The 14,315-nt window shown below is 32.9% G+C and overlaps 2 protein-coding genes across 11 annotated transcripts; both read right to left on the bottom strand.

The window, feature by feature from the left end:
* Positions 1-2,122: 2,122 nt before the first annotated feature.
* LOC140834494 (probable carotenoid cleavage dioxygenase 4, chloroplastic) lies at positions 2,123-4,468 on the bottom strand. 2 transcript variants are annotated; one of them, XM_073199403.1, is made up of 2 exons: positions 3,068-4,468; positions 2,123-2,570 (listed from the first exon to the last, which is right to left on the bottom strand). In XM_073199403.1, exons 1-2 carry the CDS (start codon positions 4,459-4,461, stop codon positions 2,195-2,197), a joined length of 1,770 nt encoding a protein of 589 aa, XP_073055504.1. In that variant the 5' UTR covers positions 4,462-4,468; the 3' UTR covers positions 2,123-2,194. The 2 variants fall into 2 exon arrangements, with proteins under 2 accessions (XP_073055504.1, XP_073055505.1); XM_073199404.1 differs by having other exon boundaries at positions 2,219-2,556.
* Positions 4,469-7,288: 2,820 nt separating this feature from the next.
* Positions 7,289-11,766, bottom strand: LOC140834493 (WAT1-related protein At4g19185-like). Of its 9 annotated transcripts, none has more exons than XM_073199399.1 (8): positions 11,390-11,766; positions 10,792-10,854; positions 10,581-10,697; positions 10,217-10,502; positions 9,049-9,204; positions 8,034-8,185; positions 7,703-7,915; positions 7,295-7,603 (listed from the first exon to the last, which is right to left on the bottom strand). In XM_073199399.1, the coding sequence occupies exons 1-7, from the start codon at positions 11,584-11,586 to the stop codon at positions 7,717-7,719; spliced, it is 1,170 nt and encodes a 389-aa protein (XP_073055500.1). In that variant the 5' UTR covers positions 11,587-11,766; the 3' UTR covers positions 7,295-7,603; positions 7,703-7,716. The 9 variants fall into 9 exon arrangements, 7 of the variants coding, with proteins under 7 accessions (XP_073055500.1, XP_073055499.1, XP_073055498.1 ...); XM_073199398.1 differs by having other exon boundaries at positions 7,298-7,559; XR_012118730.1 differs by having other exon boundaries at positions 7,289-7,603; positions 7,703-8,185.
* Between the last annotated feature and the right edge of the window lie 2,549 nt (positions 11,767-14,315).

Raw genomic sequence — 14,315 nt, 5'->3', positions numbered from 1 at the left:
TAGAAAATTTTATATGTCACGGACAAATTTTGACTTGATTGGTGCTAAAAAAGCAACACATTAATGAAAAAAAGACAAAAACCGAGAAAAATCAAGTTATTGATCTAAAATCAGAAATTAACCGCAAACATGACTTTTCCTTGTGCCTTTTTAAATTCCATACATATTCTCAAAATCGAGGAATGCGTATGATAAGTTAATTGCAATGAACACGACAGTTAGGGAGTACAAGTTAATCTGAGTGAACATGTGCTACTCCAATGTCTACGCAAGTGAATTTTGGAGTTGTCACGAACAATGTTAAAAACATAACGGATACCTAATGAAAACCATCTAATGCTAAAATCAGCGATTGCTTTAAAATATATAATCATGACAAAAACTTATGTGAGACGGTCTCACAGATCGTATTTTATGAGACATATCTTTTATTTGGGTCATCCAAGAAAATGTATTACTTTTTATTGTGAATATCGATAGGATTGATCCGTCTCGCAGATAAAGATTCGTGAGAACGTCTCATAAGAGACCTAATATATAATTAGGAAACTAAAAAAATAAATATAAAAATTGAACATTAAGTGAGAATGTCCCTTAAAAATGGAAAAAAAATCTCACTATTAAGGACTTCTCAATATGTGGTGTGGGCATGAAAGTGTTTGTCCACTATTGGACTATTGGGCTTAGTTACATTTGAAGCAAAAACTTGTGTGATACGATTTGACATATCGTATTTTGTGAGACATATATCTTATTTGGGTTATTCATGAAAAAATATTACTTTTTATGCTAAAAGTATTACTTTTTATTGTGAATATCAGTATGGTTGATCCGTATCACAGATAAAGATTCGTGAAACCATCTCACAAGAGACCTACTCTACCTTTAATGACTACCTTTGTCCGTTTCTCTTTTTAATTAAAATATATTTAAAACAACTAATTTTAATGTGTTTGGATCAATTTTTTTTTTTAACCGGACTACTAACCATCAATAAGTAAATTTTTAAGTTCAAAACAGAATCGACATAATCGAAAATAATAAAACAGAACCAACCGATTTTGTTTTCAAACCAAACAAACCGACTAACTTTCCATATCAAATTAAAATTAAACCGACTAAACCGGACTGATAAAAAATCGGTATTTCAGTATATATATATATATATATATATATATATATATATATATATATATATATATATATATATATATATATATATAAGGCTCTCTAGATTAATGACACAACCATTACAAAGCAAAAACTTGTGTAAAACGGTATCATATGTCGTATTTGTGAGACTGATCTCTTATTTGGGTCATCCATGAAAAAATATTATTTTTTATTGTGAATATGTATATGGTTGATCCGTCTCACAGATTAAGATCCGTGAGACGGTCTCACATGATACTCACTCTCATTTCAAAGCATTGTGTCTAAAATGAGACGGCCTGTCTCATGACCAGTCAAGCACCGATCGGATTAGTTCATCTTTTTTACTTTTTTAATAATTTAATTATTTCTTATATCCTTTGATGATAAAGAGACATGTAATATAGGGTGATAAATCAATATGTATTAGTAATATAATTATTGATGAATTTGAGTCAAACGTAGGATAAATAATAATTTTTAATAAATTAATGTTTTATCATTTTCACCAAAAGGTACTAAATTCCACATTATGTGTGTGAGGGCTAGCGAAAAATCTATTCATATATCCTCAAATTTCATCTTCCTCGAATTAATTTTAAAAAGAAGTCTTGATTATTACTTCAATGAACCATGCAAAAAAAAAAAAAAAAAAAAAAATATGCCGGAAACTCTACAAATATCAATTTCGATTATTTTATCAAAATTGAGAACCAGATACACCATAATTATAACGGGTATCCAATTTCTTTTTCGTATGGTTTGACTACTTTATTGGCATTGGAGTTGATCGAGGGGATAAATATTTAATCAATTATCATGAATTCGATTCTTTCTACTATCACTTCCGGGACAAGCTTATCACACAAGACTTACCCAGTTTTGCAGTTCGATTTATAAAACTAGTGTGATTTGCAGACTGATGAGTTAGATCGAGAGTTTATTCAATACAAACGATACAAAATATCTACAGCATTTCTAACAATATATTCGCATTAAAAATCATATGTGATTGATCGCCATTTACATTTTGGTTTCTGATTTAATTGGGGTTGAGGTTGCAATTTGAAAGGTCAATCTCACGCACAAAGATCCCATGGAACCCATAAGGCACTCTTTGCGGTAGCCTAACGACGGCGACAATCTCGAGAGTGGGAGATTTTGCATCCATCACAATAAATTCGGATTTTTGAGTAATTTCATTATGTACATAAGTAACAAGATATCCATCGTCCTCTTTTATTGCTGGATTATCAGGATCCCGTGACAGGAAAATGGCTTCACCACCGTAACATTGGTGTCCGTATAGGCGGCTAGCCACCGTGCAATTGTTGGAATCTGCTGTTGAAAGTGATGTGTCGATCTTTACCACGCCTGATATCTTTGGCATCGGTGCCCCTATAGCTGCATAAATGTACCTGTAAATGCGACGGCAGAAAATCTTGTATGTTATTCGATTTTAATTTTACTCCTATTAATTTCAATTTTCCACAATTTTTGCTTTTACATTGAAATGGTAAACGTGGTAATGCACACATCATCATCATCTTAGAGTCGCGTAAGCGCAACATAAGTGCATGACAGTGTCATGTCGGAAAAAAGATGAAGGTTGCAAAGATAGAGAACCAAGACCGAAATTTCACAATATAGAATACCCAAATCATCAAAGGCAAAACTCACGTGAGACGGTCTTGCAGGTCGTATTTGTGAGACGGATATCTTATTTTGGTTATTCATGAAAAAATATTATTTTTTATGTTAAAAGTCATATATTAGGATCCGTGAGACGGTCTCCCACTCATCGTCAAATATTTCTCAATATTTTTTAAAATTTTGGGTTGCAAGTAACAAAATATCCAGCATTTTTAAAAATTCAATAAACCGACTCGCGTTTGAGTGAATCTATTTGTGTTACCTGTTCTTTTTCCCGGAATAAGCCGGATTGATAACAGCAAAATCAAGATTTGAACTTGACAACGTCCGTCTCTTCACGATCTTCTCCTTCACATTTATTTCAATTATTTCCAAGCATGCATGAATCAAATCCAATCTATCCAGCACATGTTCCACCGACAACACGTTTGGCGCCACCAAAACAATTGTCTCCTCGCCGCTGCGATCTTCATCCCATGCATTCACTGCGTGTACCATGTTGAACCCTGGCACTTCAACCCAACGAATTTCGCTTTCATCCACTGCATCTCGAGGAATGATCCCCAATCTCGGAACTTTCTTAGGATCAACGCTGATTGCAGGCATTCCTTTAAGAATGTTTTTAGGGTTCAGAACGATTTGTGTGTCGGGAAATATGGCGTACTTTTTCGAAACAGCGAAATCGTGGATCAGTGAAGGTTCTGATAGAGAGAATATTGGAACTTCTGGTTGTTTCTCTCCTTGTTTGCTTATATTGAAATATATCAAGAATGGCGGCGTGAAGGTGATGCCCTGTCGAAAAGCGAATGCTTCTTGGGTTTCCGCATCTATTTTCGGGTGCGCTGTCATCGTTGTGAAGGGAGCTCCGAAGGATTCATGGCGGCCCAAAGTGATTATATCTCCATTCGGTTTTATTTTGATTCTGTATGGAAGATCAGATTCTCCGAGAGCAAAAAGTTTCCCATCAAACAAAGCCAAGCTCGTGTTTGCAGTGCCGATTCCATGTCTGAGGTCGTATTCTCTAGCAAGAACGCGGCCGAAAGTGACGGCGCACCGCGCCATCGAAGCTGCGAGTCCATTAAAAGCGGAGAAGACATTGAGCATCACCGGTGAACCGATTTCCCTCTCCACCGTGTACTTGTAAGTCTTGATAAAACGACTGCAAAATGTAGCTTCCCCGTCACGAATTCTGATGGAGTGCAGCATTCCATCTCCGTCGAACAGGTGATACGGTCCTCGGGGGATGAACTGAGGATTGGGCCCGTTACGGATATAAGCTCCGTCGAGGCAAGACGGAAGGGTACCCTCCACAACCTCACAGGCGGTGGGAGGAAGCTCGTCCACTGGAGAAAAGTTCCCTGAAAGCACATGCTTTGGATCGATGGATGCTCGAAGGGGAAGATCGATGAATTTACAAATGAAATCATCCAACGAACCGAAAATAATACTGCGTAAAGATTGTACTTTCTTAGCGTGATTTGTTCTTGGTTCAGCCTGATCATAAAAAGGACCAAGCTTTGCTAGATTCAGAAAGCTGGTTCTCGAGGGTATTTCATCTATTTTAACAGAATGAATTTTGAATCGAAAAACTTGTGATGGTGGGAGCGAAGGAGTGCTGGGAGTGTGTTTAAGGAACGAGGAAGAAAGGCTTTCCATTTATTTTATATTTTTTTATGAAAAATATCGAACGATGTAATAACTTTTGCTCACAATATTATATTATTGTTCTCTTTGCAAATGTAAAAAACATTCCACTTCTATATTTTTTTTCTCCTTTATAATAAATGAGAAATGAGAGAGCATTCTCGTTCGAAAACAGGGGCGTGCGTAATTAACGCATGGGCTAGGGTAGGTACTAGGTACTGCATGGGATTGGGTGGGCTGTGTATATATCATAATTATAAAATTAAACATAATAAAAGATTAAACTGTAATTTGAATTAATAAAAAATTTATTTTTTTAAATATATTTCAACTTAATAAAAAAAAAATATGTAGTTGAACTTCATATGTATAAATGGTTGCATTAATATTTGATTTATTGCTACCTTTATCATAATTAGTATATCAATATCTGGCTCAAATTAATTTCATACTTTTTAATTAATCCAGAAATAAAATGTATGCAATATGTACTATCCATAATTGCTAGAAATCTGCCTTTTAAATAATATACACTTCTTATTTTTTAACTTATTATTTGTAGACCAAGTTAAAATATTATACATAATGATATATTGAGTCTAATAGTTTTCTAGATACATTAAAATTCGTAGCAGTTAAATTTTTCTCAAATAAATTATATATTTTATATCTAGTTTAGCCTACCCTAATTATATAAAATCCTACCTATTTTTTACATTGATCCTAGTATCATAGGCGACCCTCGACCGAACGGACCGGACCGGACCTTGTTCGAAAATACGATAGTTGAAGAAAATGAAAAAAAAACTATTTTTTCAACAAGTCGAATTAATTACCAAAAAAGCCATTTTTTTTTTAAAAAAAAAAACTATTTTTTCCATGAGTCGAAGGACGTATGAAGATGTTTAATTTGTTAATAATTCGTGTAGTATTTCAAAATTCAAAACAGATCAATTATTTTCAAAAAAATGAAAAATTATTGAAAATAATTATTGCTCTGGAAAATATAAAATTAATTAAAGACATGTATTGAAAAAGATAACGAACATTAATGTGCCAGTTCCCTTCCTTTTTCTAATCAATATATTTATGTTTTAAAATTAATTTATCTTATCATGTACGATTACTTGTTTACATTAGATTAGATGACATAATTAAATCTTCCCTCCCTAGTAATATACTAATACATGGAACAGGAACCTTATGTAGAGGAATTATTAAGCAATAAAATTTTAATGTGAAGATTATCAAATATCTATTTTAGTCAACTATTTTTTTTAATGAAAATTATAGTTTTTTTTCCTGACATTACACTAATATGACACTGATGTGGTGTTGATGTGATATTGTGTCAAGTCAGCATTTTTGATGAAAAATGATTAAAACTGTAAAAAAAAAAAAATAGAAGAGACATGATTAATGTTGAAATTTGAAAATATAAAATATCAAAATCGCAAAAATTATATATATAGGACACAAAATACAATTTTTTGAATATAAGAATAAATATTTTAAGTCAAATATGCTACCTTACCTATTCGAAAATTCGTCGTGGAAGCAAAATTTTCATATTTATTCCATGCACACAAATTTCACAAATTTCCGCTAAATATGTCGGTTTCGATACATTTGAATGTAATTTCTGAAAGTGGGGCTGTGGTTAGATCCAAAAATTTGGATTTGATGAGATATTTGAACAAATGATTTGAAATGACTTCACAATATATTGTATATAGCTTGTATTTGAAATTCACCATGCATAATGATTCGGAAAATAGCTAGTTGAGATTTGCGATTCATTGTCAAATGAAACTTGTCAAACAAACCAAGTGATTTGTCAAACAAAAATCCTCTAGTTCGAATTTCAAACTTATTTATTTTTAAAATAAAAAAGAAAAGAAAATCAATAGTCGTTGAGTGCGATTTAAAAATAAATAAATAAATAAATATATAAAGTTTTATGTTGTCAATTTTTTTAGATATTTTTAAAGTTGAAAGAATCCCTTAGTCAAGCTGCCTAATATTCCAAATAATTCGAATAAACCTACATTTGGTTGCATATACATATATGCCATATATATTGCATGATGGAAGCTGTAGTAGGTTTTGATGTGTACTCTACGTTGCTTAAAAGACTTGTACTCTTAATTTGGCACCAAATTTAATAGTCCATTAATTCTAAGTTAGGATTCTGTCGTTGCATAAATTACCTAATAAATCATGATTTTTTGGGGTGTGCCAGATTTCTCAATTCGCTATGTTACATTTAAATAGTAAACTTTGTCCCTTTTAATTAGGCCAAATCATAAAAAAAAATTATTATTACTATCAAAATTCAAAATGTACTTGCAAGTACGGGTGTAAAAAATTAACCCGGCCCGAGATGAGAACATGAAAAATATCAGGCTAGCGTGGGAAGATTGTAGGGTTCGGGTTAAGTTAGATTGGATTAGATCCGATTCCGAGTTGACCTTAATTAAGAATCAATTCATCAATCAATCCGAACTCACCTGATTGATTTATGTTTTTTCAAGGTTTAATTCATACAAAAATGTGTGAAACTATGGAGAAGTGAAGCTTGGAAGTTGAAAGATACTTGTGATGCTCGAAGATATTTTTTTTTTTTTTTTATTGTGTGTTGATATTATATTCATTGTGCAATATTTATTTTATGAAATATTTGAATTTTGTAAACAATTATGTTTTTTTGGATAATTAATATTTTAGAAAATTAAATACTAAATTTAAATATTTAATTTCATGAGACATAATTATAATATTTAGACAAGTTTTGTTAACATTTGTTTAAATTAAAATATTATTATATGTTTTGAATTTTTATTTAACTAATTTGTTGAAGAGAAACAAATTACTGTTAAATGATAAAAAAAATATCTGATTGGTCGGGTTGATCGACTTGGCTCGGGTTTGAGTCAAGTTCTGTTGGGAAATTTTCATTAATAGCATTGCTTCAATCCAACACGCCCACCTGGCTCGTCCGAATTGGCACCCTTACTTGCAAATCGTTTGTCCCTCCTCATCTTAAAAAGGAAACATCTTTAGAATATCCTCTATGCTTCATATTTGTTATCCGTCTTGAAAATGAGTAACTGGTAAGAGATTTAACATCATAAGAATGGAGCTGTAATAGTTTCTATAGCCGAAAAAATCGATGAACTTGTTAACATTGTACGAAACTGAAATCTTGAAAACATTTGTATGATGGAGGGAGGGTATGTAAAGTAATCTGCACCTGAGACTTTAAAGTTAATCTACCATCTTTGGTATTGTGGCTGAAGGGCTGGAGAAAATGGTTCCTATCTTGTTGATGGATGAATCTCTTTTACCGAATGGTTCTAACTGCCGAGAGGCGTGAGGAAGAATCCCAACAAGGACCTGTCTCTCTCTGTGAGAGGCCCATGTTACCAGATAAAGTCCGGCTACAATGAGAAGTCCTCCCACGATGCTGGGACAAAATAAAATTGACAATATATTGATGAGAAGGATAGATTGGTGAGATCGAAATAATCAATTCCTCGGATGGAGAACACAAAAACCGAGCACATAAAAGAGAGAAAAACAACCTTCCAAAATAAATCGGGCTTCCTAGGAAAATTCTTGACAGGAATGCTGATACAGCAGGTTGGAGAGGGTTATACAAAGCAACCAAGGCAGGACCAAGAATTTTATTTGACCATGTCAAAAGACCATAGTTCACGGCAGATGCTATGATTCCCTGGAAAGATAACGCAAGAGAGGTTTTTAATGAATATGAAAAAGTTAGAAATATATTCATCATTTCAACTAATCGATAATGCCAAGTGTTTAGTGACCAATTTATCATTCTGCTCCAACAAGTTAACAAATAGCAGAACGATCCTACTACCATGGTTTCATGCCCCTTCACTTCCTACAAGACCAACTCAAACGGTAAAAATTGCAACAAGCACCATCATTCAAATTTGTTCAATAGAGAACTGAAGTAGCATATGAAAAAGCAGAATGACTGCAAGAAATGTAGCCTTCACTTGAGGAGAAGAATAGGTTGTCTTGTGATCTATGTACAAGTCCGTCTCTGAGTTACTCTCATTAAAAGATACTTTCTAGATGCTTGAATAGATTTGTATTACGTGGAGAAGCTATCTTCTTGCAAAAACAAGTGAGAGAGAAAGTCCAGCACTGAGACTCGTATATAACAACTCTTCGCCATATGCTAAGTTCATGAAAGGTTGTTTATTTACTAAGATAATTGACGGCCATATATTCATTCATTCCATCACACTACATAATTTGACCAAATATAGATACACCCTCTTCACATTGTGGCATTAATTGACAACATTATGGTAATCAACCCCTGCATAACAAACAGTAAAATTCTACGAATACACCAGTCAATGCATACCGCAACCATTATCTAGCGTTTGGTGGAAATTAATCCCCCTCTACCTGCAGGTAGTGTAACGGATATTGGGTTGTTTTAATCTATGCTGGAATATTTATAGGAGCTTAAGTTCTTTCAAAATCGGGTTGATGATGTTTGTAATGAAATCCTTCAGCATTCTAGCTTATATAGAAAAATAAAGAGAAAAGACTTACGGCATAGCACACCGCAATTGCCTCAGATTGAGTCAGATTCCAGTCTGTTGACTCGTTGTTCATAAAGAATGCAGTTGTTACCATAAATAGAGCACCAAAAAGGTATGAATAGGCTGTCACTGATATACTTGCAGGATATTTTACTAAAAGTGGAGCCTGAAACACAAAGAATACCTCTGTAAATATCTCATGCTGATCATCTTAAACATGAGGCAAAAAGATCAGTAACAGAATAAGTTTAAATGCGGATTTAAGACTCATTTTCTAATGTAGGCGGACCACGGCAGCGTTTGGATGGAGAAGCCATTTTTAAAAAAATATTTTCTAAAAATTAATATCTGTTTTAAAAATCACTTTAGAAATTTGAAATAGAATTTTTTTTAAAAAATTTGACTTTTAGGCTTCTGCTACTATTTGGAAAATGGCAGTGTTATAATCATGCAATATATGCATGAATTAAATGATGTTTATTAGAAAATAAAAGTTCTAACCTAGTGGCTTGGCTGGTCGGCGGTGGCGGTGGCGGTGGCAGTTTTGGTTTGAGGCGGAAGAAGTGGGGCTTGTGGGAGTTGTGGGTGATCGGATTGGGATTATGTTTTGAAGAGAGAGAGTATAATATATTAGTAACTAGGGTCCTAAGTTTTTAAAATTTTTATTGACCTTTTGAATTCCCAAGCCCGTCCCGCGTAGCCTGCCTAGCCCACCCCATCTCATCTCGGCCGCCTACATTACCGCCTAGTGCAAAGGTGGTGCGGCAGAAGACGGCCACCCGTTCAGGCCGCCATTTAGAATACTCGAAAATGGAAAAAGCTCATTTTCAGTACCATCAAAAGAGAGATATAAAGGGTTCTAATTAATATAGTAAATTGAACTGAACGTTCAATGCTTAATATAAAATTGTATTAAATCCAACAAAACATCGTAATTTAAACTCGTTCGTTTATAAATTCTAAGAAACACGTAAAGGACAACGATGTATCATCAAATTTTGTATAATACAATGGTGGTTTGGATAAGTTTGAAGGGAAAATGCTGTAATGTATCACCAGCGTCATAATATATTGACATTTAGAAATATACATCCATCATTTGATATCACTTTATTGAGCAAAGTTATATCTTTTACTTCCATCTTATCTCCATAAACATCAAGACCAACGTAAGTTACCTGAATAGATAGATAGGAGGCCATACACATGCAGTTGCCAATCAAGCATAAAACCCCAAGGTGCCAATTATCAATCCCTAACTCCGACAAAGTCGACATCAACAGACCAGCTGGTTCCGGTTGACCCTTGACAGTAATTTCACTGAGTGCTGCAAATTCTGATTCCCTATATCCAAATACGGCTGGACCTCGGAACATTGTCATTAAAATGGCACCAGAAACACAAATAAGAGTACCCCCTAACTTTGCTTGACCTTCAGTTTTTCGCAAGTCCACTGTTTCTGTACTGCATGTAGATGAACTAGTGATGACATTGAACCAAAAAATCGCCGAGTTAGTTGAGAAAACCAAAACTTGGACTCACCCCATGACTACAGCCAGTATGAATGTAAAAACTGGAGTAGCAGGCTGTATGGCAGAAGCATAAGTTGGGTTTGTGTAGCCTAGACCAAGAAGAAACAAAAGCTGGTTCCCAAAAATCCTAATGAATCAGAAGAACAGGAGAAAAAAAATAAACAAATCAGTATCTACACACAAGAAAAAAAGAAATTTAATAACCTGAAGATTCAACTCACCCAGTTAAACCGAGAAAGAAGAACGTCATTACCAATCGTTTACTTAATGGCGGTCTTAGCCTTCTGCAGAACACGTAACGAATCACTTGTAAGTGACGCACTATTTATATTCACATCAAAATCGACTGACTCACAAATATGTTGTTACTGCAGGAAAATTATTGAACTCTCTCACTGATTTTAAGCATTAGTTTAATATTCACACATTCACAAACAGCCACAAGCAGAGAAGATATACAATATGAGTCTATGAATAAATAAGTCGAGTCCACTTCAAAACTTCAGCACAGAACCTATGATCATAATTCCACGGAATAGATAATTACAAGAAATTATGCATATTTATACCCCCTCCGTTTTTGTTTTGCGTATCACTCAAAAGAATGTGTCTTTAACATACTTGTTTATACACCTCTATACCACCAGTTTTTTACAAAGCACAAAAGCCGTAAACACGTACCTCACCTTACTCTGGGTGAGATTTAACAAACCAGGTTATAAACTCAAATCCCAAGATCACAAATAAAGAAAAATCACATCGTGAAAGCCCATCAAGAACAAAAAAAATCGTGAAATTCATCACACTCGGGAGACTCACTTTTCGCGGAAATAGGCGACAGGTGCGAGAATCGAAAGCGCGAGGAGGTCACGAAAGACGCAGAAAACGAGCTGATTCACTCCAACGTTGAGTGCGACCTTGGTGATCACGTGGTACCCGGCATAGAACACTTGCACCACCGCCATCGCCACATGCGCCTTTCTCACATCTCCGCCCTTCGCCGCCGCCGCCGCCATATCCAGTACGTAAAAATCACGATCTCATTCCATTCCGACACGCATTTGTGGCCAATATATAAATGAATCCTTCGAATTGTCAATGTTTTGGATTGAATCTTTCGATCTAGTATTTTTCAACGGAGAAAACTGGAAAGAATTATTACTGAAGACTCTCCATTTTGTAGTTCTTGGTAATAAATCTCTGTATGGATGAATAAATTTGTCATTCCAGAAATAAACATTTAATAACATAATGTTTGTTTTCTATTTTCAAAAAATAATTATTGAATTTTAAAACAAAAATAATATATTATCCTCATTTTTAAAAAAATAAAGATGCACAAACTTCATTATTATATAAAATATATTATGATTAAAAAATTTAAAATATTGTGATCCCATCATTTATATTATATCATTTCACATATACATTACATTATAAGTTTTATTTTTCTAACAAAAAATAAGCATATATTTTAACAAAATTAAAAATTTCCGATAAAATTTGTCTAAATATTTGTGTATGACAAAGAAATATATAAATAAAAATAAAAGAAAAGGTCAGTAAGTTTTTTTCAAATTAGTTTCAAACTTGTAAAATTATAACAATACAATTTAAATAAATTGATTGCGTCATTTCAATTTAATAAATGGTTTACGTCCCAATTAAGAAAAGATGTGCTAAAATTTTAATTAAAGTAACTTTTTTATTTGGAAAATAAAAAATGGGTTCATTGGGTTAATTGCACAATCTGGATATTTGATGTAGACAAAAACTTGTGTTAGACGGTCTTACGGGTCGTATTTTATAAGATGTATATCTTATTTGGGTCATCCATGAAAAATTACTACTTTTTATTGTGAATATCGGTAGGGTTGAGCCGTCTCACACATAAAAATTCATGAAATCGTCTCACAATAAACCTACTCTTTGTTGTGTGGGTAGAGATCTTTTCAAAATTCCAAATTGTTCAATTTTTTATATTTATCTATCGATTTCAATCATGTCTCGATTATCTTGTAAAATAACTTAATTAAAATAAATATTCATCATGCATATTAATTTTATGATGCTTGTATATTATTTCACGTGATGCATATATCGTACTGCTAATTATAATATTAACGAAACACACGAGTCATGACTATAGGTGCAAATCAGTCAAACTATTTGTGAGTAGTTCGTGAGAGGCTCGGTCAAAATCAGACTCAGCTTGAGTTTGAGTAGTTTAAATATTTTATCGATTCGAGCTCGATTTTAAGTATCTCTTCGAATAGTTCTCAAGCTACTCGAATAAATCCGATTTCATATGTGGTGCCAAAAAATATCATGTGATAGAAGTGATGATATCAAACATTCAAACCATACATCTGCGTGTATATAGCAAGAGACCACTCATTTTAGTGTCTAAATAACCAGATATTCTACGCTATCTTTGTTTTTACAGAATAATAGAAAAATAAATATCCTAAGAATGGAATTATATAGGAAAAATATAACCCCATAAATTATTATTTTTACATATATTATGCATAAACTTATTAAAATTTAATATAAATATACACACACAAAATATATATCCAATCATAGTTTTCGTTTGGGCTTTGTGGATCATCGTTGTACGTTGGGGAGCCCAATTATACAAATTTGGACTAATGAAATATAACATATAGGAAAACTATTGTGCCTTTTTTTTCAGGATTTTTTTTTTGGGTAGAAATGTTTGTCTATTTATTATTTTAGTTTTTTATATTGTTAAATTTCGGTTTTAGTTGTTATTTTTGTTTGTTTTTTTTGTAATTTTAGTTTTTTTTCGACGTGAAGTTAATAGAACACCGGTGCAGCATAGATGTGATGCTGAAGTGTACAGTTCAACATCAACATTCAGATGAAAAATAACTAAAATAACAAAAAAACTAGAAGATGCGAGAATAAAACTAAAATTTTAAACATAGAAGACCAAATTTATAAAATGACAAAATTAAGAACAAAAAATATAAAGTTTCCCTTATTTTTATAAGTTTAGAAACTGTACGAGGAATAAGACACGCCCTTGGTGTAAAATCAATTGTGAAAACTATTTGTTTGGAAATAATAATAATAATAATAATAATAATAATAATAATAATAAAAGCTTAAAAGAATTTTCTCCAAGGCCTTGATGATATCTTAATCTCATAAAGTCTTATATTGAATATAATAAAAATATAAAAATAAATAAGTATAACTTAGTCGTAAAAATAAGTCATGTAGAAAAAATAATTTATAACAATAGAAATGCATCATTAATTGTGTGTAAAAAATACTTAAAAAAACGAGAAAATGCATCTTAGCTTATCTTCAACAAAATCTACATGCATTCATATAAATGCATTATATTTTTTAAAAAATATATAAGAGTGTGAGCTAGCGATCACACATTCAAACTTTTATTTGCAAGATAATTTTTCTGGTATTTATATAATTAATTTTTCTTTCGTTTTGCAGACTAATACACTAGTCCTAGAATAAACAATATGCAATGAATGAGATAGCGACATCGAGTTTCATCATTTAAAAAAAAGAGTAGGTCTTATGTGAGTCCGTCTCACGACCATAATCTGTGAGACGGGTCAACCTACCCATATTCACAATAAAAAGTAATACTTTTAGCATAAAAAGTAATACTTTTGCATGGGTGACCCAAATAAGAGATCCGTCTCACAGATACGACCCGTGAGACCGTCGCACACAAGTTTTTGCCTAA

This window comes from Primulina eburnea, chromosome 6 (assembly GCF_022965805.1).
Source record: "Primulina eburnea isolate SZY01 chromosome 6, ASM2296580v1, whole genome shotgun sequence".
NCBI lineage: Eukaryota > Viridiplantae > Streptophyta > Magnoliopsida > Lamiales > Gesneriaceae > Primulina > Primulina eburnea.
The sequence above is the reverse complement of the archived record's forward strand: the minus strand, read 5'-3'. Positions and strand labels throughout refer to the sequence as shown.